General features: G+C 42.0%; 1 protein-coding gene across 3 annotated transcripts in view; it reads right to left on the bottom strand.

Moving 5' to 3' along the window:
* Positions 1 to 9,276: 9,276 nt before the first annotated feature.
* Positions 9,277 to 24,515, bottom strand: part of ITPKB (inositol-trisphosphate 3-kinase B) — a 185,358-nt gene continuing 170,119 nt past the window's right edge. For all 3 annotated transcript variants that reach the window (XM_082252554.1, XM_082252556.1, XM_082252555.1), the window contains exons 6-8: positions 18,984 to 19,085; positions 18,123 to 18,194; positions 9,277 to 10,153 (exon numbers count right to left, since the gene is read on the bottom strand). In XM_082252554.1, coding sequence (XP_082108680.1) covers positions 9,938 to 10,153; positions 18,123 to 18,194; positions 18,984 to 19,085 — 390 coding nt within the window. In that variant the 3' untranslated portion in view covers positions 9,277 to 9,937. The remainder of the gene's footprint in view (positions 10,154 to 18,122; positions 18,195 to 18,983; positions 19,086 to 24,515) is intronic.

Raw genomic sequence — 24,515 nt, 5'->3', positions numbered from 1 at the left:
CCACTGGAGACTCTCCTCTTCCAGCCAGCCCTGACGGAACTGTCTCAGCTCCCCCCAACTGCCCCTGCTGGCCAGGTGGGGAAGTACAGAGTAACTGGAGCGAAGTTTCAGCCTGGAATGGGGGTCAGGAGAAGGCCTGGGAAGAGAGAGAGTGGGAGGGGGGCTGAGTCGCTGCACCATGGGCCTCTGGTTTGTACTTGCCCCCTGGGCTGAAAGTTGCCAGTCAGCCCCTGCTTGGCTTGCAACGCCATCCCACCCTACACCAATGGACAGGTGAGGCACAGTTGCCATTTTCAGCCATAGGGCGGCCGCACTGGACATCTCCCAGCCTAAAGATGGAGGCAGCCGCAGATAGTGTGTGAACTGTGTATGTCAGAGTCAGACAGACAGAGTGACACTGAAGATGCGCCCCCCCAGATGTTGCGCCCGGTGCGGCCCCCCCCCCCCTGCACCACGCTACGCCACTGGACAGAAGTCTCAATCCTTTGGGAGATAAATTAGCTTAAAGTTAAATGATGTAATTCATCTGTGTCTTTGCCTGCAGTTCACCTTTAGATAAGAGTTGCTATGTCATCCTTTTAACCTCCCTGGCGGTATGATTCTTTCCGATTTTAGGTGCTGAAAGCGGTACCATTATTTTGCTAGAAATTCTTAAGGACGAGCAGCCCAAACCAACTATTTACATCTGATTTTTTTTTTTACTGTGCGTTCTTCTTTATAACATCTCGGGTATGATAAAGTTTGAAACACAAAATCATAAATTATAATATAATAAATAACTATAAATAAGTTAAAGTATGTATGTATGCATATATACAGTATATATATACAGGGCCGGTGCTTCCACTAGGCAAACTAGGCAGCCGCCTAGGGCGCATTGCCACCTAGGGGCGCAGCCACGAGTCAGCAATCTCTCTCCATCATGAATGATCCTTGGGAGCTGAGGGGAGGTGCGGCAGTGGGGGATGAAGAAGGGACAGAGGAGGATGCCATGTGTCTGGGGCAATGGCGGAACTACCAGGCCCTGGATTTCCACCATTGTTGGGGGGGCCCAAGAGGCAGGAAGGGAGCCCACCGGAGTGCTGCCGGCATGATGATCCTCTTCATCTGGAGCTGAGCGGCCTAAACCCTGGGCAGGAAGTGACTCTCTGCACTGAGCTGGTGGGCAGCCGTTCATTTCCCTGGGTCGGTATTAAGCAGGGAGCTGAGGAGAGCTGAACCTGAGGCGGAACTCGGCACTGGAGGGCGGCACCTTTAATGGAGTAGAAGCGACGAGGCACCGGAATGGTCTGAGGAGATTGGTGATGAAGGAGGTGCGGCGCTGTCTGACTGCTGCTTCTCCCTCCACCAGGAGCCGGTTGGAGCTGTGGTGAGCACTGTGGTCCAGGAGAGGAGCGTCCTGGGAGAAGGAATCAGCAGGATCACAGTGAAGGAGGGCAGAGTGCGGGCCACTCTCTTCATACCGCCCAGTGAGTGTCCCCAGAACAGGGGATCAGGGTCCCTGGGTGTGACATGGAGGATCCCTGGTGTGAAAGAGAATTGGGGTCACCAGGTGTGCCATGGGGAATCAGAGTCATAAAGGTATGACATGGGGGATAGGGGTCATGAGTGTAACAGGGGTTCGGGGTCACCAGGTGTGCAATGAGGAATTGTGACCCCTTGGTATGCCATGGGGGATTGAGGTCGCTAGGTGTGACAGAGAGGAACATCAGGGTCTCCGGGTATGAGATGGAGGAGCATCAGGGGCCCCTAGTGTGACATAGAGGAACATTGGGGTCACTGGGTATAACAGCACAACGTGGAGGAATATTGGGGTCCCAGAATGTGACATGGGGAAACATTAGGGTCCCTAGGTGTGACATGGAGGAATATGGGGGTCACTGGGTATGAAAGAATTACATGGAGGAACCATCAGATCAGGGTCACTGAATATGACATAGAGGAGTTTTTAAACCCTTCCCTTTTTGTTTTATTTTTTTTTGGGGGGGGGGGGGGGCGAGAGTAGCTGGTCTCGCCTAGGGCGTAAAATAGTCTAGCACCGGCCCTGTATATATATACACTGTATATATACATATATTTTATATATATATATATGTATATATACATACAAAGTACAGTAAAACTGCAGGAAAGGGCACTGGGGGGCAAACTAATATGAATTTATTTTATTTTGCAATGTATCAGTGTGTTTGGTGTGTTTTACTTTTGAATTTGCCGCCAGTTCCACCCCCCTGCGAATGTCACGTCGCAGGAGACGGAAGCCGGGGCACACAGAGCATCCGGAGGAAGATCCGCCGCCGCACACCGCCGGGATACATTGCTGGATCCCGGTGACAAGGTAAGTAACCCCTCTACCAGGATCCAGCGATCTTCCTAGCGGTACCCCGAGTGTGGCTCGGGGTGACCGCTTTTGGCACTGAAATTTAACCCAGAGCCACACTCGGGAATACCACTAGGAAGGTTAATGCGGTTTAACTATTTATTTATTTATATTATTTTATTTTATGGAAAAAATTGAAATAAATCCAAAATCTGGAAAATAAAACAGAATCACAAAAAGAAAATGATGTTGTACGCCTTTATTTAAGAAACCAGGCTGGAGGCACCGCATTGGTGTCCCATTGTAGGGGTATACAATGTGGTCACACGGAAGCATGTACCAGGTAACAGTCACAGCAAAGGAACACGCAGTCAACCCTTCAGCCCTCCAAGGGGACCAGCATAACCTCTATGTACAGGCAGCAAGGTGTATATGTAACAAAACAAGCGACAATGGCATGCCATGCTGTAAACTCACAACTAAAGCATTAATATAAAACACATCATATGCCATGCAGTTAGTTGTAGTGTTCTGTGCAATAAAAAAAAAATGAAATAAATATTATTTAAAAAACATTACACAGAGAAAAAAAAAAAAAAAGCAAGTCGATAAGGCACTTTTTAATGTATAGATGTATGTATACAGACACCTAGGCTATTCTCCATGTGATAATGTAAACTTGGAAAAAAAGCTAGATAGTGGGAGACAATAGATACAAAAGATAATAAAACAACAAATGCAAAATCCACAAAAAAACGTGCTGCAGACACAACCCTAAGCATCACACCACCGCTGGTAAATATTACATATTATAAGGCAAAAAAAGTGAAATAATTATACGTACAGTAGGAATAAAATTTATTAACTTATTTATCTATCTATCTTGTTCCATTATGTATGACTTTTGAAGTATTTTTTGTGCAATGTGGGAATTGTTCAGATTTTTTTTGCAGCCGTATAAGACTACAGACACAGCATTGTCCATGGAATCTAGATTCAAACAGAGAATTCCATAGGCTCAGCTGCAACCTGCTGCGAAAACAAAGTATACATTAAAAAGCAAATGCAAACTTAAGGTGTATGTCCAGGTATGACCCAAATTTACTCCCCCTCAAAGCTTCCTTTTGCCTTGAGATCAGTGGTCTCCAAACTACTGCCTATGGGCCAGATCTGGCCCACCACAACATTTTATCGGGCCCACAGCTAGGGTCAGTGGAATATCCCCAGTGGGCAAAGATTGAGGATTCAGGTCAGCAGAGGCAGCCTATGGTTCCCTGCTTTAACCTGATGTAAAGGGTTCTCTGATGAGGACCCTAATGTAAGGGGTGGGATTTGTAGTTCAGCAACTTCAATTTGCCAAAAGGAACAGTTGTTGGTAAATCCAAAAATATATTGAGCAATTTGATTGTATATTGTGTGATCGGTTTTAAAGGAGAAGTGTGGGAAATAAAAAATATGTAGTCACCTACAGATTATGGCTGCAGCATTAGTCTGATGATGCAGCTGTCCCCCATCAGCTCTAAGACCAAGACCAAGCTGTGGAGGGGGGTGGAGTCCCTTAAAATTGGGATCATTCCAGAGCCTGGACCGGCTTTGTGATGTCAGCCAACAGCCGACTTTATCATATTGTCAGCTAAATCTGGATCAAACGAGTGCAGAAATAAGTACACTCCTGTGACCCAGAAGGGAAGTATGGCCAAAAAAGTGTCCATACTTCTCTTTTACCAAAAAGGATGGGGTTGCAAGGAAGATGAACCTAAAAAATGCTTTCAAACATGGTAATCCAGCTATACATTAGGTGCATTACATGTTTTTTTAAATATTCTTGAAAAATTGTCTGAAATGTGTGTTCATATTATATTTCCAGTGCACAGCAGAAATCAGACTGAGAGTGGGAGGTGAGCCAATCAGGATCTTCAGGATGTGCTGCCAAACAGAGCTGTAAGCTAAAGGGTAAAGGTAACTTAGGCTGGCCAAACATGTTCAAATTATTGGGACAATTTCCTGTAAGATTTACCAAAAACCATATATGAGGTCAAAACCAAACAACACTTTTAATTGTATCCTATAAAGCAGACCTTTGTACTACATAGTTGAAGGTAAATCTAAAGAAAATTGTACAGAAAAATGTAAGAAAATTATATAATGTATGGCCAGCCTTACAGTATAGGGGAGCATGCTATGGTCCTCATTAGTTACTGTCCAATTATAAGGCAGGTGACACAGGAAGCTGCAATCTGAATTAGTGAATAGGGTTGTAATGTTTCTAGCAAGGCAAAGTGGCAGGGATGTGTAAATCACTAATGTGTGTGAGATTAAACCTGGCCATACACAAATTTAACTTCAAAATCTATTAAAATTTGTTCTGTGTATGGACTTGTTGGCACCCGCGACTTAACAAAAGTTGATTTTTTTATTCGACTTTGATGAAAGTGCCAGGTGGAAGGATGCAAGCACTGACTGGCACAAATCAGGTACTGATCAGATATTCGAATAGCCACTGGTGCCAGCTGCCAAAATGTAATACGTAGCCTGCACTGCAGTTTTATCTATCCACATTGTTACCATGGATGGGGTAATCAAGGGAGTTTTCTTACTCAGCCTACAGAGAAGAAAAATCTTAACGTGTATGGTCAACCAGGGGCGTAACTACAGGGGTTGCAGGGGTTGCAATTGCAACCGGGCCCCATGCAGCTCCCCTGTACACCTGGATAGGAGGGGCGGCGGGGGCAGCATGTAGAGTAATCACTGTCTTCCTTTTTCCTCCTGTAGCTGCAGAAGGAAAATGTAGGAGATTGGTTCCTGTGTGTGCTGCCCCCACCACTCCTCCTATACAGTTCACTTGTGTTCTGCTGTCTCTGGGCCCCTGTGTGCTCCCCTGCCCCCCCCCCCCACTGTGCTCCCTCCCCTCTCCTGGGGAGGCCCCAAGATGGCAGGAAGGGGGCCCACTGCAGAACTTGTGAAAGGGTCCCGCTGCAGGACCGTAATAAAGGGTCCCGCAACTAGAGTAAAGGGCCCCAGGATCAGTGGTAAGAGCCGCAGGCTTGAAGGGAAGGCCCCGGCCAGGGGGCCCTTCATGGTTTCTTGCACCGGGGCCCTGAAGGTTCTAGTTACGCCTCTGTGGTCAACCTAAATCCTTAGGTAAAGCAGTATCTATATGTATTTGGCTCTGCTTTAAAAAGCTAGGAAAATGAACGATACTGCAATTACCCAGTATCCAGTACGATTTTAAAAGGAGTTTCAGCCTGCTGTATAACATTAAGGTTTTGGTACATTTGTGACAGATTCGTTTTATTAGGAACCCAGGGACTCTGCGATAGAAGGCTGAAGAAGAACATGCCTTGAAAAATGAAGGGAAGCTCATTGGAATTCCTTTGCATTGTTCTCCTGAATAATCATAAACAGAGACAGTGATCCCTCAGCTGTTCTATGAGGCGGGGTCACCCGGAAATCCTCTAATGAGCATTGATGGATCAGTATAATGACCACAATGCTGAGCTGAGGATATCCTGAAAGCGCACAAGGTCAGGAAGCTCTAAAGGGCAGCCATTCAGTCCTGACACAAGGAAACTACATCTGCGGCCTCTTTATAAACATTCAGCCTTACTTAACTGCTAGGAGCAAAGGACTGCCATCTCCTGCAAATATTATTTAAGAAAGATGGTTAAAGGCGTTGGAACCCTGGAGGTTTATTATATAATAATTTTGTATTGTTATCACCCAATGATATCACGGTGGTATGACTATGGAGAATCTACAGGCTGGCTCGTGATGAGGACTAGTGAAGTTGGCCTTATACTCACTGAAATCGGGCCTGCTCATTAGGGGCTGGTTGAATTTTAATCAGTGTCTAGCAGTCCCACCAAGCAGAAGTTGGTCAATTGGTCAACTTCTGTCAACACGTTAGAAAATGTTCCTCAATTTGCAGCAGGAGCCACTGATCAGTGTATTTTGGCAGCGGCGGGTGCTACATAGGGCAAGATTTTTCATTTAGCCCATCTTTTTAGTTACATTCAAGCCTTGATGAAGGGGTGGAGTACAGACCCAGAAATGCATTGGATTCTCAAAACAATTTTTCTTTGGAATAAACATGTATCTGGGCATAAATATTATCGGGTGACACTGCAATTCTAGATTCACTCTTCCTGTATATGTATAGCATTGCATGAGCTTTGGCAACCAAATGTCAAATTCAAACTGCCCAATTTTTTTTTTGTTTTGCATAAGTGGAATTGTTAGAACACTAACAAATGGTTTGAAATATGGTTAGAACGAATGGTTGGAATAAATGGTTGGAATGGTTAGACGTGCAACAGATTCCGCTTGCTCTGCAGGGTATCACTCTGCTGATCCTTGCTGAGCAGGCGGATGACAGGTCCTGTCCACTCCGCTGTGCAGAGCTGACACAGACACTGTCCCGCTCTCCTCTATGGGGAAATTGGATGGAAACGTCTGTCTGTTTTCATCCAAACCTATCCACCAGACGGATGCAAATTAAGACCACCGTCCGTCTGGATTTTGCGGGCAGGATCGGATATGATCAGATATGTCCGCTGACATCCCCCACTCCATAGGGGAGACTGCCAGGTCCATTCAGGTCTGCCTGAAAAACTGACAGGCGGACCTGATCGGACAGCCCGCATGAATTGGCACTTTTTATTGCCATCTGTGTCCCCATTTGGAAGCATTCTCCTTTCTTTCTGTTCATTTCACCGTTTTTAAGCAGAACAGTTCACACACATTTTCCAGTAGAGTGGGGCGGTTTAGAACCTTGTCAGGTTTTATGGCCATATGTGTCCTCTCAACTCCTGTCCAGATGTCAGACAGAACAGGAAGAGAGGAGAAAATATCTTTGATGGAAATGCAGACATCTATTAAAGACTTGACAGTAGCCCTACCTCTTCCCTATGCATTTTATATGATTATATACAGCATAAAAATGATGAGAATTTTGAAGACTAAAACTGGATAGATGATATTTTGATGATCAGTATACATCTATATAATATATATAAATATATTAATGTTGGTTCAAACATATGAATTCCAAATGATCTCAGAAGTGCTTAAATTGATGCCAAAGCAAACTGCATCTGTCCATTGACACAAACCCAAAGCCAATTAAAGTAGAACTATAGGAAAACCTTTTTTTTTCATTTTTTGATAGAATAAGTGAGACTATTAACCCCAGTTAGATTTGTTTTCATCATCTCTGTCCCATTGTGGAGTTTTCCCATCACTTCCAGTTCCATAGCCAAACAGGAAGTGATAGGAAATCCCCATTGGAAGATTTCCCCTTTTCTACTTTTCTGGGGACAACCCAAAATTTGGGATTTTTTCTTTTTACTTTCCATTTCAATATATTTATATTTATATATATATATATATATATATATATATATATAGCAGTAAACAGGACAAATAGAGAGGGGGATCTCCTTAACAGGGACACAGAGCAATAAAACCCGACAGGTGCTCTAATCCTTCTGCACTCTAGCCAAACCTAAAAAAAAAAATAAGTTTTGCCTTCAGTTATACTTTAACATTAGCTTTTAGAAATGGGGAACAAAATGGCTGCTTCCCTTTCTGTGAAGTACAACAACCAAAGACTTTTCTGTATTTCTGGGGTCTGAGCAAAATCTATTCTCTCCTCTGTCCTTCATATTATCTTCTTCCTCCTGCCCCCACATCCTCTCTTGGGAGTTCTGCCAAAGCCAAATTTATTTTTTAGTCGATGGTCAGCCCAAAATTTACTGGCGGATTGTCGTAATAACACTGAGCTGCCCAAGCTCAATGTGACATCATAGCTTATTATGTGGAAGAGGAATGTTCCTAGTATCATTTTTGTAATGATATAAGATAATGACCTATTACTGTGTTTGATAGGAGCAATACTTGGCCATGTAAAATGTTGAGGCATGTAGAAAGACCTCCCTATTGTTTAGGAACGTCAGATATAAGCAAACCTTTGTGGTCCCTAGTCACAGTGAAACAGAATATAAGGGTAACAGTGATAAAAAAAAACATATTCTAGTAAAGAGAGGAAGATTTACAACCTTCATCAAGATTTTGATTCTGTTTGTCTATAAGTGAGATGAAAGATGTATCCATGATGCACACAAACCTCTCACCTTCAAGCTTCTGAGTTGTACCACCAGTGGTGGCCCTGCTAAGGCGCTTTTCCACTGCATTGAACCCAACGGTTCGGCTCGCTTTTGTGCTTTTCCACTGCTGGTACCGCATGGTACGGTGTAGGAACGGTTCGGTGCGGTACGGCGGCGCTTTCCACTACATGGAACAAAACGGTACGGCTCTCTAAAACAGTACTACCTCGATTGTGGTTCCAAGAGGTACCATACCAGTACCATATCCCACAATCCTTTGCATGCAGTCACTACTAGCCACTGATTGGTCAGAGAATCGTTGTTATCCCACCACTTAACTTTAGTACTACTTTAGTGGAAAAGCAAACCCTACCAAACTGTACCGAACCGTTCCAACACCGTACCATGTGGTACCAGCAGTGGAAAAGCAAACCGGGCCAAGCAGGGCCGAGTAGAGCCGAGCCGTAACTTGCAGTGGAAAAGTGCCATATAGAGACTCCACTCCAAGAAAAAAAAATTGGCTTGTTTAAGGTTTTAAAGTAACTCTGTTTTTGGGTTAAAAATGTCAAAGACGATGGTTTATAATCACCCAATATGCCACCCATTGCTGCCATCTTTGCTCTGTTCAAGAGCTACAGCCACCAGAAGAGACGTCATAGTTGACACTCCTGGATCCAACACTCTAAGAAATTTGTCAGATTTGAAGAGGCCATTGCTCTGTAAGAAAGCAAAGATCAGAGGAATGGAAGGTGGGATAGGTAGATATAAACAGGTCGTGTTTTTTAACACTTTTTACCTTTGCGACAGAGGCACTTTAATATACAGTATATGTTTTTTTTTTTGTGATTGAAACATTAAGCATAATGTGTCTTCTGAAAATGTTTGTCACTTGTAGTTACTAACCGGATTCTACTCTTTTTACTCTTTAACATCAAAAAAGCAGAGCTAATATCTGCTTGGTAATTATGGGAAACTCAGCCAGGCCACATCTTACACTTGAAAAAATATTTTACATATAGGAGTTTACAATAAATGGCAGCCTTGTGAATATTTAAAGTGCTCTGCCTCAATGACGTAACTGGTATTTAAGGTCACCCAATATAGTCACATGACAAAATGGCAGACTCCACATTCTTGAAGGGCAAATAAACTTTGCTCATAGAACCCGACAGCTGCAGTAATGAGTTTTAAAAAAACGAGCGATAATTAGAAAAGGGATTAAAAAGCAGACGAAACAAAGATAAGCCTGCTGCAATTCTATATGCATTTTTGTTTCTGCTTTCTTAATTAGAATTTAAAAAAATAGTCTTTTTTTTTTTGTTCTGTGGAGTACCTATTTACAAGACTTAAAATCACAGATTCCATTTTAAAACAAGTTTTCTTTGACCCTATAACAGCAGGAGGTTGAGCCCCTCCAGACTGCAGCGTCCTCACTCAGGCGGAGGGGTGGGGGGGAGATAAAAGTGTTTTGTAGTGCATTCCAGGAGTGTCAGTGAGGGGTCGGAAGTCCACTTTAATGGTTGTCTTCCTCACATGGCATCTCTCTGAGGATATTGATCAAGTTGTCCAGTCCAATCAGGTATCCATCTTCGCGGTTTCCTTCCACCCAGGCTATTCTATGGTCCAGGAGTTGGCCCTCTGGCAGCGGGGTGGTCTTGCCAAAGTCAATCATCCATACTTTAGCCTGCTCCTTCTTGTCATGGACGAAGAGCAGGGAGCTCCCAATAACCTGCAGGGAGACAAATCATGAGAAATGTCCAGAATTTATAGCTTCTGCAAACACGCTGACTACTAAAAAAAAATAACTTTATGGCTTTGATTTATCAAGATGCAATAGATGCAATAGCATTCACGGCACCTTAAAGTGGTTGAAAAAGCTCAAACATGAAATATGAACAAAGCATATCCCTCGATAGTGTGTACTTGTTTTAATTAAGAACACTAAGTGTCACTTTTGTCTGCTGCTTTGTTCCTCTGCTATCAGCATGAATCACTTCTGACAATTTTTCCCGACACCAAGAGAAAAAAGGGGACGGGGTAGGGAGTTGCAGCTGACTGACAGCCTCAGCTCTGTTCCTGTGTGCTGTGTGAAGGTGGTGTGTCCCTTCCCTCCAATCACCTGTCAGTGCTCTCCTCACTGAGCTCTGCAGTGTGTAACTTCTGCTCTCCGCCCCTGTTTTTCTGAACTCTCTCCGACAAACTTTAGAATTCAGCACTTTAAACAGCTGTAAAGAAGAAAGCCCTGCAGATAAATAGGTACAACTTATGTAGGAGGATTTGTTTCATCTCTGTGTATCACCTGATGCCAGTCACTTCACTGGTTATATGTGAGGGTTTACAACCACTTTAACCACTTACTGACTGCCCGCCACAGTTTTACGTGGCGGGCAGGCATCATTCAGATATCATTTTTCCCGCCGGCGATTCCCTGCACCATAAGCACAATCTTAGCGTCTGTTAAGCCTATTGATCGTTCTTACAGGCGGCAGGGGGGACATCCCCCCCCTTTCCTCCCGCCGCCCTCCGGTGCTTCTACCAGCTCACCCATGCAATCGGTGAGCCAGAGAGGGAATCCGCCGTCAGCGGAAGTACACCATAGAGTCTCTATGACTCTTGGAGGCCAGGGAGCGACGTTATGACATCACGCTCGGCCTGGCAGTTGTCAATACTGTGGGGATCTCAGCTGGACAGCCGAGATTTTTTTTTTTTTTTATTTCAGGCTTTCTAGCCTGTAGGAGAGATCTGAGGTCTTATTGACCCCAGATCTCCCCATAAAGAAGACCTGTCAAGCACTATTTCTATTACAAGGGATGTTATAGGAATAAAAGTGATAAAAAAAAAATGAAAGGGAAACTGTAAAGATAAAAAAATAAAAATAAAATAAACAATAAAAAAAAAAAAAGTTTTAAAGTGCCCCCGTCCCCGGGTGCTCACACGCAGAGTGGGAGAGTGCATGTGATCAGCACAGGGCCAATCAACACTGTCCAGACAGAGGGTCAGGGGTCATGCAGCCTCATAGGACAGATAGCACAGAATGAACACTCCTCCTACAAGCTTTAACCAGGCACTGATAGAAGTCACAAGACTGCTATATACTGCTGAAGAGAAAAGGTATTTAGTAGTTTATATTTACAAAAATAATTGGATTTCCATGTTCTGTGTACTGTGGGAGACCAGATATAGTGAATGCAGGCTCCTGGGTTTAGTAACACTTTAACTTCTATTAAACTTCCAACCAAGTGCATCTTGGAAGCTCAAGGCAACATTTTAGTCGTGTTTCAGGATAATGTCCCTTTGAACATGTAGAAGACGCATCCGCTCCAGTGAGAACCTAATTAAGTAAATTCATCCTCATGTTTCTGCCATTCTGTAAGCCTCAATAAGCAATTATTCTCCAAATCTTTGTATCCCCTGAGCGAATGTACTTGGCACTCACGCCGCTCCTGAGAGCAGCAAGGAGAAAACAATTAACACTCATAAATAGATAATAAGACCTTTTGTTGTAGAGTAGATGAGTCATGAAGGAGGAATAAAATACATTTTGTTTTAACAAAGAGCCGTATTTAGCCGCACGCCATAGTGCACAGGCAGCAGACCTCTGGAATAGAGAGCACCATAACCGCACGTGTTTTACACGACAGGCGCGCAGCAGCCAAACCATAGAACAACCCACCGAATCGGTGAGCATCGCCTGCTAGAGAGATAATGATCATCGCTTTCCTGCAGGAGCGACCTCAGTGAATAAACGGACTTAACGCAACACAGTGTGCATCGCAAAGGGCAGAAACCAAACCGGCCAATCAGAAGTCACAATAAAATGTGAAAAATGTTGGATCCAGCTATAGGTTTATAATAAATTACAAATATTTCAGCATATAACTGTATTTAGCTTTTTGCCTGGCCCTAGCATCAGATAGTTTTTCTCATGCATACTAAGGCTCCATTCGCACTTGTGTGACTTGTCATGTGACTTTTGAAACTAAAGTCGCATGAAAAGTCGCACGCCATGTTTTTCAATGACAACTGTTCAAATATGTGCAACTTAAAATCGCAACAACTTTAAAAAGGTTCCTGCACTACTTAGGTCCAACTTTCATGCAACTTGAGTGCCATAGATTGCAATGTAAACTCTAAAAAGTTACATGAAAGTCGCACCTGAATATTATACATGCAACAAGTGTCCATTATCATTGGCGCCCAGAATGGTATTTTATTTAAAATTACAGAGGAAAAGCCAACGTGCTAATTATGCAGAATTGAATATACCATGAGAAATGTGTGTAGCTCTTATACCATCACTAGCTGTGGCAGTTTTGATTGTATAAGATTGAGAAGACTAAATAGTTGTAGTTTATAATTAATATATTTGTCATCTTTGATGCATTAATTTTTCTTGACCTCATAATAATTTTTATCAATTTTCTATCAATTTAATCATAATAGTAATTTTTGTGTATTATTCTTTGTGTACTTGAAAAAATATTTTTGGATAAGATGATAATTAGATTTCCTGTTTCATATACTTATAAACCTGACGAAGGGGGATCCTTATAGCCCCTGAATTACATTGGTTTTTACTTAGTGATTGTAAAGTATATGTAAACCCTCACCTTGTAAAACATCCCATTCAGTTTATAGAAATGAAAGGCTAAACAGTTTTGTATATATATATATATATATATAAAACGTTTTTAAAAACCTTTTTTCCCCTTTTTTAAAAGTGATACCCTCTTTTCTTAGCTGCATAAGAAGCTCAGAGAGTTGGGGGAGGAGAAACAGAAGTACACTGATCTTCCCAGTGAATGGCTGTGCAGGGAAGGGCGTGTCAGTGCCAGTCTGATCATTGGTGAGCTATTGTATTCTGTCAGCTGGGAATGATCAGTGTTGCCAGCTAAAGCCGGTGGCACTGATCGGTCAGGAAAAACCCAGCAGGCTTGTTGTACACAAGATAGATCTAGATAGCTCTACATATATTGAAATTTTAAATTTGGCTGGTCCCTGCTGAACTGGCCGAATTTTGATTAATGTATGGCCTGCTTTATCCTGTATGTACAGTAATTTAACCCCCTTACAGTTTGAAGAATAATCTCAGCCTTAGCAAAGTCATTGGGCCGGAGCCTAAAGCATAATTTTTTCATATTTCCATTTATTAAATCCTCTGCCCTTGTTGTTTTGACTTTGGATAGTAAAACATTTTTTTTTTCTGCCAGTAAATACCTTATACAGCCCACTTCCTCTTTCTTGTCTGGTCATTAGCCTATGCTAATGACATGATGCACAGTTCTCTCTCTCTAACTATCCTGAGAGTTTTCCAGCAAGGAAGGAGGGATTAGTCTGCAGGGGGCTGGAGGAGGGCGGAGATAGCAGGAGACTGCAGAGATCCATGAGTATTTATGAAGAGAGGAGAAATGTGCAGGCAAGCGGTAGTGTGATTCTGTCTGTCTGTATATATGTGTGTGTGTGTGTGTGTGTGTATATATATATATATATATATATATATATACATATATATGTGTGTCTATGTGTGTGTGTGTATATATATATATATATATATATATATATATATATAGAGAGAGAGAGAGAGAAAGAGAGATATATATACATATATATGTGTGTCTATGTGTGTCTGTATATATGTGTATGTGTGTGTCTGCATATATGTCTATGTGTCTGTATATATGTGTCTATGTGCCTCTGTGTGTCTGTGTAAATCCAGGAAGTGAACTGTCAGCAGCTTCAGCTGCCCACAGTTAAAATGGCTGCAGCCAGACTTAGTGGAAGGAGATTTCTGCAGCATTTATGGCAAGTACAGAATCACAGTATATATAAATATAAAATAATATGCAAAGTGGTTGGAGTTAAAGCGGAGTTCCAGCCATTTACTCACCTCTCCAACGGTCCAGCGATGCGGCCGCCCGAAGCCTCGATCCTCTCCCTCGGCGCCGACATCACTGCTGTGGGCACCCGGCTGTTACAGTTTGCGGCTTCACAGCCGGGTACCCACTGCGCATGCGCGAGTTGCGCTGCGCGCCGTGATTGGCCGGCAATCTTCTGGGACCTCTGACGTGTCCCAGAAGATTGCAGGGAGGGAGGGGGAGAGGAGAACTTCCGCTCAGGGCGCCGCGGCGCTCCGAGCGGAAGTGGGAGCGGGTACCTGTCAAAACTAGGTACCCACTCCCCCCCCCAAAAAATGACATGCCAAATGTGGCATGTCGGGGGGTCAGGACTCCCTAAAGCGGAAGTTCCACTTTTGGGTGGGACTCCGCTTTAAGCTTCAGAATGGCAAAGATGTTTTTACTACAAATTATGTGAGCAGACTATAGATCCTCTTTAAGAATAGTTTTTAATAATAAAAAATGGAACTTTAAAAAAAACAATATATATATATATATATATATATATATATATATATATATATATATATATATATATATATATACTGTTGCTGTATTGTGTAATGATATTAGTCACCAACCCTGGCTGTACACAAAAAGACAAGACTTGACCATATAGCCCGCTGACTGTCTCCCGGCAGAGCCTCGATTTCAGGCTTGCTCGTTACATGCTGTGAATTATTTATTTTCTAGGTGCACGTGAAATAAGCAAACAGATTGTACACTGGTGACATTAAATAAAGCAAATGGGAAAATGCTTTTGTGTGGCAGAGAGCCTTGTGCAGCCTTTGGCATCTCTGGATCAGAATGAAGACATTTTACCCCTGCAGCCATTCTTTAATGGCACTAACAATGAATGTGCTGCACCCGGAAAGGGAGTATACAGAGAATCGAGAACGTTTTCTCATGATGAAAAAAGTGAAAAGTATTCCCCTTTAGGCAGATGTGAGCAAAAAACTGAAATACAAGTTCACTTTTTTGGAATTAATCGTTTCAACCAAGAGTGGAGTGGTGCAAAAATATCCAGCAACCAATCAGAAATCAGCAATGCTGAGCCTAGGTTGTGCCTTACTACCCCCTGCCAGAGCAAGAATGCCTGACAGCACTGTTTGTAAAAACAATTTAAATGCACTGCGGAGTGTGGATGTTGCTGCATCAATCAGCCCTGCAGTGAATTACAGTTTGCCCTCCAGTTGCTAATCTACAAATCTGTATAATTAATATGATCATGGAAATATGGTACTAAAAGCAAGAGAAAAAAAGGTTTGGCTGGGTTTGCTTTTTTACTGTAATGGCAAACCAAACCGTACTGATAGTTTTGGTTGGACAGGGAAATTGTTGGATCTTTTTGTGGTGTTGCTGTCTGTGCCTCCATTGGTTTTCCCTTACTTTCTGTCCTAGTGGAAAAAAAACATAATTTTGCTTGCACGTGATTGGATAATAGAAGTAAGCAGAGCTTCTGCTGACTTACTAAGCTCTGGAGCATCTGCTCTTGCCGAGTGCAACTGCACTTCCAAGGTGCACAGTCTATTTGCCTTTAGTAAATCAATGTGAAAAACATTTTGGAAAGATTCCCAGCAAGAAAAGCAGGTACTTCAGGCAATACTATTAGTTTGACTTAAAGCAGAGTTACGCCTCGCCCCCCCCCCTCCCCCTCCAAAAATTAAAAGTCAGCAGCTACACATACTGTAGCTGCTGACTTTTAATATTAGAAAACTTACCTGTCCTGGAGTCCAGCGATGTCGGCACCGCAGCTGATGTTTCCATCGGCTGTCGGGTGCTGCCGCCGCCATTGCCGGTAAGGGAACCCGGCAGTGAAGCCTTGCGAGAAGCGTGCTGTGCATTCCTATAAGCTCGGCGGCGGAGGAGGGAGCCGAACTTCCAAGGGACCGCGCCACTGCGCTGTATCCCGGGAAGTGGGGAAGGGTACCTGTCAAAAACTGGTACTCGTTCCCCCCTCCCCCCTGAAGGATGCAAAATGTGGCACTGGAGGGGGGAGGAAACAAAAGAGTGTAAGGTCTACTTCTGGGTGGAACTCCACTTTAATGCAATTAGGGACATCAATAAGTATCAAAAACAAATCCTATAATTGTTACCATCACCCAACACACAATATATAAAAAAGTTTAGTAAATCAACCCCTATGTATCACCAGCATTGGAAGAGAGGGGAAATCTTCCTGGTGGAGAAACATTCCGCCATAAAAACCTGAAAAAGGTTCAAATCCTTTCATGCCCCATCTAAAACTAAAGGAAAGTTTTGGATGTATTTCAAGCTGAAGCTATTTTGAGGCATACAACCATTTGTAACAAATGTTCGGCTATATTTAATTTTCTTCTGGTGCAAAAAAACGGCCATAATTAGCTGTGGTGATGGTGATGGAACATTCCAGTCAAGCAGCGTGAACTCTGATCTATGGGAGATGGTGACTTGTGATGACCCTCTCTGGAGTTCTCTGAAGGGACGAGTGTCTTGGCATAAGTCTGGGAAACCTTCCCATGTCTCTGAAGACCGGGGAACATTCATCTTCTTGTGCATGTAAACAAACACAGAGCCGGGCGAGAACTCTCATTTTCATCAGCTTAAACCATATTTGTTATGGTGCGGTTGCTATGTCAGCGAGCAAAGCTTTTCAAGATTAGTAGTCGCTGTATTTTTGGAGGAACGTCACCGCATTCCACAACAGACAAAAAAAAAATAAAAAAAAGAAGGTATTCGTCCATAAATCTCACTAACCAGATCACAACAATGGACCTTAAGCCTCAGTAAGGGCAGCACAGTGGCTTAGTGGTTAGCACTGGGGTCCTCAGGTTGAAATCCCAAAGCACTATCTGCATGGACCTCCAGGTATTTATAATCTCTCACAGAGATCACTGTTCTTCCCCTGACAATGCCTCCATCTGCTTTTCTCTCCTGAAGGACAGAACAATTTTGGTTCAGGCATCCTCCAGGGTCAGCATCTATTTCCTGGACTGGGATTTTGGCTCACTATTCAAAAATGTCTGGCACAGATCAGATCCTGCTGTATCCTCTTACCTTGTGACTTGCTACAAAGTTATAATGTTGCAATCTGATCGGGGCTAGCCCAAGACATTGAGAACCTGGGTCCAAGAATGACCCACCCCCCCCCCCCCCCCGAAAAAAAAAATCATGCCCACCAAAAGGCCCCCACATCCATTATTTTATATAAATATAAAATTTAGAAAATATTATGTATACTGTTATCTTCTTCCATAACTCACCACTGGACCAGTCCACCAAACACCCACTGTCTGTCCTCAGTCCTCCTGTCGCACCTGTGTCTGCCGTGCCCACTGCCCTAGAAGATCCAGCCTGCTCTGCATGAGATGGAATGCGCTGATGGCATTCCGTACACCACAATCACATGAGGGACGTTCTCCAGAGGAGAAGCTCCGCCTTCTCATATTCATCAGTTTGTACTATGGGTGGCAGTATGAGATGGGCAAATGCCACCCATAACGCGTCGCAAACTTATGAAACACAAAACTGCTGGAAAAAAAATCTTGGGAGTCAATTTGCCGCCCCTCTCAAAGTTCTGTATAGGCTCCTGTACAACTGGAGGGAAGGCTGGAACATCAAAACTCATGTTAGAAACATCATGGTTTTCTCTAGCTGGTTCACTTTTCTTTCGATAACCCAAGGGCACTATGTGCCTTTGTTGGGAACGGTACTTTGTAGGCTCCTTTGGGTTGAGGGTGATGTAAATGGTTCCATGTACTGTGGAATATGTCAGTGTCTTACAAATAAGGGAAGAAATTATAACAACACATATACATGGCTCACCTCATGGCTCTTAAAGAAAGGTGATTGCTCTAGTGTGGTTCTTATATCCTCCAAGCGATTCAGGTACAACGTCTGTAGACACAGGTAAAATAAGGAGAGGTGTGAGTCTTTCTGGGTTTGAAGAATGATATTGGTTCAGCGCTAAAACAAAATAACTCAGCTTAGCACTATTTGCATCACATATCCCCAGCACAATGTCAGGAAATCACAACCCTTTCTTGAAGGAAAAACTCGTACTAGTCTATATGTGTGGTGTGCGTTCATTCCACACAATGGCTGCATGCAAAGTATTGATAGACCGATATTGTCTTTTTTAACGCCGATACCGATATATATTTTTTTAATGTCTACAGGTACTGTGGTGGAGGGATCTGGGGGTCTAAAAGACCCCAAACCCATCCTCTGCAATTAAAAGCATTCAAAACGCCAAGTTTGGCTGTCATGACATCACTTCCGGGTACTCGGGGCCGCCAAATTAAAAAAAATGGAGACCCGGTCAGAGCCGAATGTGGTGTCTTCTCTTCGGCGGCCCTGCAGTCCAGTGGGACGGGAGCCGCGGAAGGCGGCGGGAGGGGGGACGTCCCCTCCTGCTCCTTGGATAGACAGCCGAGCGGCTTCTCAGCCGCATCGGTTGTCATTACAAGACAGCCGACCGTCGGCTATGGATGCCGGTACCGGGGTGATGCCTCCAGCTGCAGGCATCACTCCAGTTCAAGCACTTTCCAAAAATATGGGCAATATCGGTAAATCCAAAGGCCGATTCCGATATATTGGGGAAAGTGCATATCGGCCACCGATATATTGGTGTTGCCGATAATTGTTCGATCCCTAATGCTAAGATTAGGAATCCGGGACCCTTACCAAGATCGTGGAGTTCCCCTGTGTGAAGTCCCGGAAGGCTTCCTTGATCTGCTCTGGGCTCTTTGTTTTCTTAAAATCTCTGTTCACTGTGCCATCCTCTTTCTGAAAAAAAAAAAAATGAATTCCATGCGATCAAACTGCCAATTAACACATTAAGTGGATCATAAAGTTACATATAGTTACATAGTGAGTCAGGTTGAAAATAGACACAAGTCCATCTGGCTGAACCCATAAAAAACAATAAAAAACAAAAAACAGAATAAAAAACAAGAAACTAAATAAAAATAAAAAAAAAAACAAGAAAGTGTTGCTGTAAAAGCAAGAGAGATATGGAATAAGATAGAAACTTCCCTCCATTCCCTTTCATCATTTCCATTTCTTCCATCCTTCTTTTATCCATTTATTCCTCCATTCTGTTTTCCTTCCTTCTATGCTTTCTTCCTTCATACTTACCACAGGGTGGTCACACAGTTCCTTCCTTTCCATTCCTCCTTTCCTTTCCCTTCGGTCCTATCCCTCCTTCTCACATTACTTTGATCCTTCTTTATCCCTCCCTTTCTTCCTTCCTCCTTACCACACGGTGGTCAGACATTTCTGTTGAGTGTGCCTTTCTGATTAAATGTTAAGGAATCCATATTGCTAAGGCACATTAGTACAGGTATTTCCCTTTAGACATGTGCAGTTAATTTTGTTCCGAATTAAAATTGGGACAAATTTTTAATTTTATTCGGAAATTTGGATGTATCCGAATTTTCAAATTTCAATAGTAACGAATTTAAAAAAATCTAAAAATAACGTAACAACATTTTAAACTAAATTAGAATTGTTTTTGAATCAAATTTGAATAATTATCTAATCAAATTAGAATCTTTAAAATCTTAGAAATTTCTGAAGAGAATAAAATAGAATAGAAAATTAAGGAATAGAATAGAAAAGAATACAATAGTAAAGAATACAATAGAAAATAAAAGATTAGAATATAATTGAGTAGAACAGAACAGAAAATAAAAGAATAGAAAAAAAAACGAATAAAAAATAAAGAAATGGAATAGAAAATAAAAGAATAGAGCAAAGCAGAACAAAATAGAATAGAACATAAAAAAAATGAATACAATATAAAATAAAGGAATATAATAGAATAAAAAATTGAATAGACTAGAATAAAATAGAAAGAATATAACCATCTTCTGAAATTTGAATTTCAAATAGAATAAATTCAAATCTGAATATAATAAAAAAGAATAGAATAGAACAGAACAGAACAGAAAATAAAATAATAGAATAGAATAGAATAAGCAACAGAAAATGATAGAATAGAAAGAATATAACAATATAACCATTTTCCGAAATTTGAATTTGGAATAGAATAGAATATAATAGAAATGAAAAGAATAGAATAGAAAATAAAAGAATAGAAAATAGAAAAAGCAATGGAATATGAAGAATATAACCATCTTCCCAACTTTGGAATTTTGCATAGAATAAATTCGATATTGAAATCAAATTTGAATGCAATTTAAATAAATATCAAAACAATTCAAATTTTCTGAATGAACGAATTAAACAGATTTAACAAAACAAATGTATATAAATAACGAAATGAAACAAAACAAATTTTTTCATTCTGCACGTGTCGAACTCGCTTCTTTTCTTCTTTTTTCCTTCCCCACTCTTTCTTTCATTTTATTTCCTTCCTCTTTCGCCCCTCTTTCCTTCTACCTTTATTTATTCACCTTCCTTTGTTTATTTCCTTCCTCTTTCGCCCCTCTTTCCTTCTACCTTTATTTATTCACCTTCCTTTGTTTATTTTCTTCCTCTTTCGCCTCTCTTTCCTTCTTTTGCTCTATTTATTCACCTTCCTTTATTCCCTTCTTTCTTCATTTTCCTTCCTTCCATCCTTTCTTTTCTTTCCCAAACTCCCTCATTCTCTCTTCTCTTTTCTCCTTAATTTGATGCAGAGTACTGTACTTTACAAAAGTAGTGACAGAAGAATGACTGTAGTATTACTGTAGTATTAATACCAATATTATTTGCAAATGTTTGTCTGGAGAAAGGGTTAATAGACTGGATAAGCTATTGCAGCACTTGTGGTTAGAGGTCGGAATCAGATTACCTTTTTATACCAATAAATAAATATAAACCAATTCTGCTTAAAAACCACAAATCTCTCCAGCTCCATCCTAGACACTGCCAAGTTGTACCACCAGGGTAAACAAGCAATGATCAACTTTGAATCACTTTTCTTGGCCTGTAAACGTAAACTAGAAGTAATCCATGTTTTAACCCATGACTTCAACAAAATGGTACCCATCCTCACACTGTATTGACATATAATGAGCTCCTCTTAGTAAAATATGGCTTCAGGTTGGTCTGCTACCCATGGGAAAACCGCCTCTAACGTGTTTCGCCCAATAGAGACCCCTACGATTTAGGCTCCATTCACATGTCAGCGTAGAGATCCAGAAATCATTGCAAATCGCGGGACGCCTGTGTATTGCCCGTGATTTGCAATGGCACCCCAAACGCTATGCGAATTTCTGCCTGTCGAATCACGGTACCATCGCGCAAAAAAAATTGTGGGACGCATGACGCCCCTAAGAAGCTCTTGTACCTTTTTTGGGCGTCATGCGTCCCCCGATTTTTCTTGCGCGATGTTACCGCGATTCGGCAGGCGGAAATCGTGGCAACATCGCATAGCATTTGGGGTGCTATTGCAAATCACGGGCAACGCACAGGCGTCCCGCGATTTGCAATGATTTCCGGATCGCAGGCAGAATCACGGTGATTCTGCCCGCGATTGCTACGCTGACATGTGAATGTAGCCTAAGCCCCTATTGGACAAAACATATTGGAGTCGGTAGGAGGCCAAATACAAACAGTTTTTACTAAAAGAAGCTCACTATATGCAGTGTGCAGACAGGCACCATTTTGTTGTAGTCCTCAATGTTTTTAAACTGTTTTATATAATTTTTTACCATCCATTTAAAATCTTTTTTTTTTTTTTAAACATAGAGTATACCTGTAACAAAAGTTTTGCAAAGCATTATGAGTTTACTATAGAGAAAACATAAGAAAAGCTGTTTGCTTTCAGACTGTCTCTCTCTGATTGAATCCACAAGAGATGCAGACAAAAGACTGGGCACCCTGCACAAGAAGAGAGAGCAGCACTGATTGGTCATTATAACAGGAACCTCCTGCACACAAGAAGAAGTTTCACACTGGATTACTGCACAGATCTGGAAGACATATACAAAGCACACCAAGATCGGGGGAAAGAATACACATGAATTAAAACAATATTTGCTTATCATGAAATTCAGCTTTGAAGTGGTTGTAAAGGCACAAGTGTTTTGCATGAAGGTAAAAACCTTCTGAGCGCAGTAGCCCCCCCCCCCCCCCCCCATTGTCAATCACAGCCAGTGAGCCAATCAGGAGACAGAGGGGGCGGGCCAAGTCACCGAATTTTTTTATTATTATTATTAGAAAGGATTTATACAGCTCCAACAGTTTGCGCAGCGCTTTACAATGTTAGGGCAGACACTACAGTTACGATACAATTCAATACAGGAGGAATCAGAGGCCCTGCTCATTAGAGCTTACAATCTAAGAGGGAGGGTCAAGTGATACAAAAGGTAATAATTGTGGGGGGTGGGCTGATGTTGTGTCCATTCATACAGATCCATGTTCGAATGGACACACAGAGCAGCGGCTCGGCTCGGGTGCCCCCATAGCAAGCTTTTTGCTATGGGGGCACCCAAAAGGAGGGAACCACGGAAGAGGGACCCAAGAAGAGGATGATCTGGACCAACTGCACAGAGCAGGTAAGTATAACATGTTCATTATTTTAATATTAATAAATATTTTTTTTTTTACTATTAAAAAAAATTAAAGCTTTTACAATCACTTTAACATTTAAATGAATAAAAAAAATAGTTAAATGTTTTTAGAACTGAACATAAAAAAAAAAAAAATAGGAAGCAATTACATACAAAGACACTATACAGCCCTTTTTAAACCCAACTCCTGCTGAAATTGTGTATTTTTTATTTGGATAGATGATGTACAGTGTGAGCTTCTGTCATCTGTATCCCTATGGGGAAAAGATGTGATGGTAAATCTTTCCAGCGAGAACACAGACAAAATCATTAACACATTTTTATTAGAGTTAGGAAGAGTTAACATTTCTAGTAACTTTTTTTTATTTTTTTTATTTTTTATTTTTGTTGTTGCCTTTGCTCTTCTCTTCCAGTAATAACCACTCCTCTATATCTTGAACTGGCATCAAAGGGATAGAAAGCAGGGTAATATCTCCCCGATGCGGTCACATATAGAGATAAAAGCCAGACAGTCATTTTAACTCTAAACCACTGTAATCAAAAAAAAAAAATTGGCTTTGGTAATACTATAAAGCTTGTTCTTCGTGGTGATGTGCCCCTTGGGGGTGGCGTCCTATGGGTGCCAGAACAAAAACACTATGGGTTTGGGAGCCCACTAAGTTTTCACTGGCTCTAGGGTCATGTCACGCTTGCTACTTCTTAGATGAGCCTTCTGACTAGCTCAACGCAAATTCTATACCCACCAGAAGGCCCGCCTTGTGCGATGCACATAGTACTTGTTTCATTTATTTTTTTCACCTATTTATCTTTATTATTACATTTTTGCACAGAGGAAGAGAGTGTAGGTCTGTCAGGGCAAACTCTGATGTTGGGAAGAAGATCCTTGGCCCTCAGCTTTTTTTCCTCTTCCCAAGTGGGGGTCTCTCTTTGGGAGAACCCTCACCAAGCACCTGGTGAACCATAAAATACATGGAGCGGCGCTAATTGTATAAAAAGCCAAACATCATGTAGACATATGATGACATAAAGTCCATAGTTATATCACAAAAGCACAATAGGATGATCAGCATCAATCAAAACACAGGAAGTGTGATAAAATGTTCAGCCTGTAGTCACCACACAGTGAATCAGCACACAGCGAAAGTGAAATCCCAGCCACCACACACTGATTTTTACCAGAGGATGGCGGGGGTGTAGCAGCAAACGGTTATGGGACCGCTAAGACCCGGTTAGATCAAAATCTCCATGGGAAAAAGTGCGGCCTTTACAAAACCCTCCAATCACCAAAATGCACCGATGGTATAGTGCACAGGGGATAGCCAAATCCTCCTTAGATGGTTATACCTCATGAATCAGGGAGAGATTGAAAAAAATATGCCCATAGGGCATTATCCTTTAAAATCAAACAGCTTTTATTTAAGGCTTATAGGGTATGCCCTCACCCAGATACATAAAAACGAGCAGATATTATCATCACAGATGCGGTTCCGCAACGGTATGTGGTAGCAATGTTATTTGACATTTGTAGACAACCAAAAAAATGGCCGACCTCCGGGGTTTCCGGGTATGACGCAATGACGTTCGGCTAGCTCCTCCCAACGCGTTTCGTCATTACGACGTCTTCAAGGGGGGCGTAGCCTCGGCAGCCCCCCTCTCCTCCCCCAAGACATGTATTTTTACTAAACCATGCTTCTTT

Source organism: Pelophylax lessonae (assembly GCF_965119305.1).
Source record: "Pelophylax lessonae genome assembly, chromosome: 3".
Taxonomy (NCBI): Eukaryota; Metazoa; Chordata; class Amphibia; order Anura; family Ranidae; genus Pelophylax; species Pelophylax lessonae.
The sequence above is the reverse complement of the archived record's forward strand: the minus strand, read 5'-3'. Positions and strand labels throughout refer to the sequence as shown.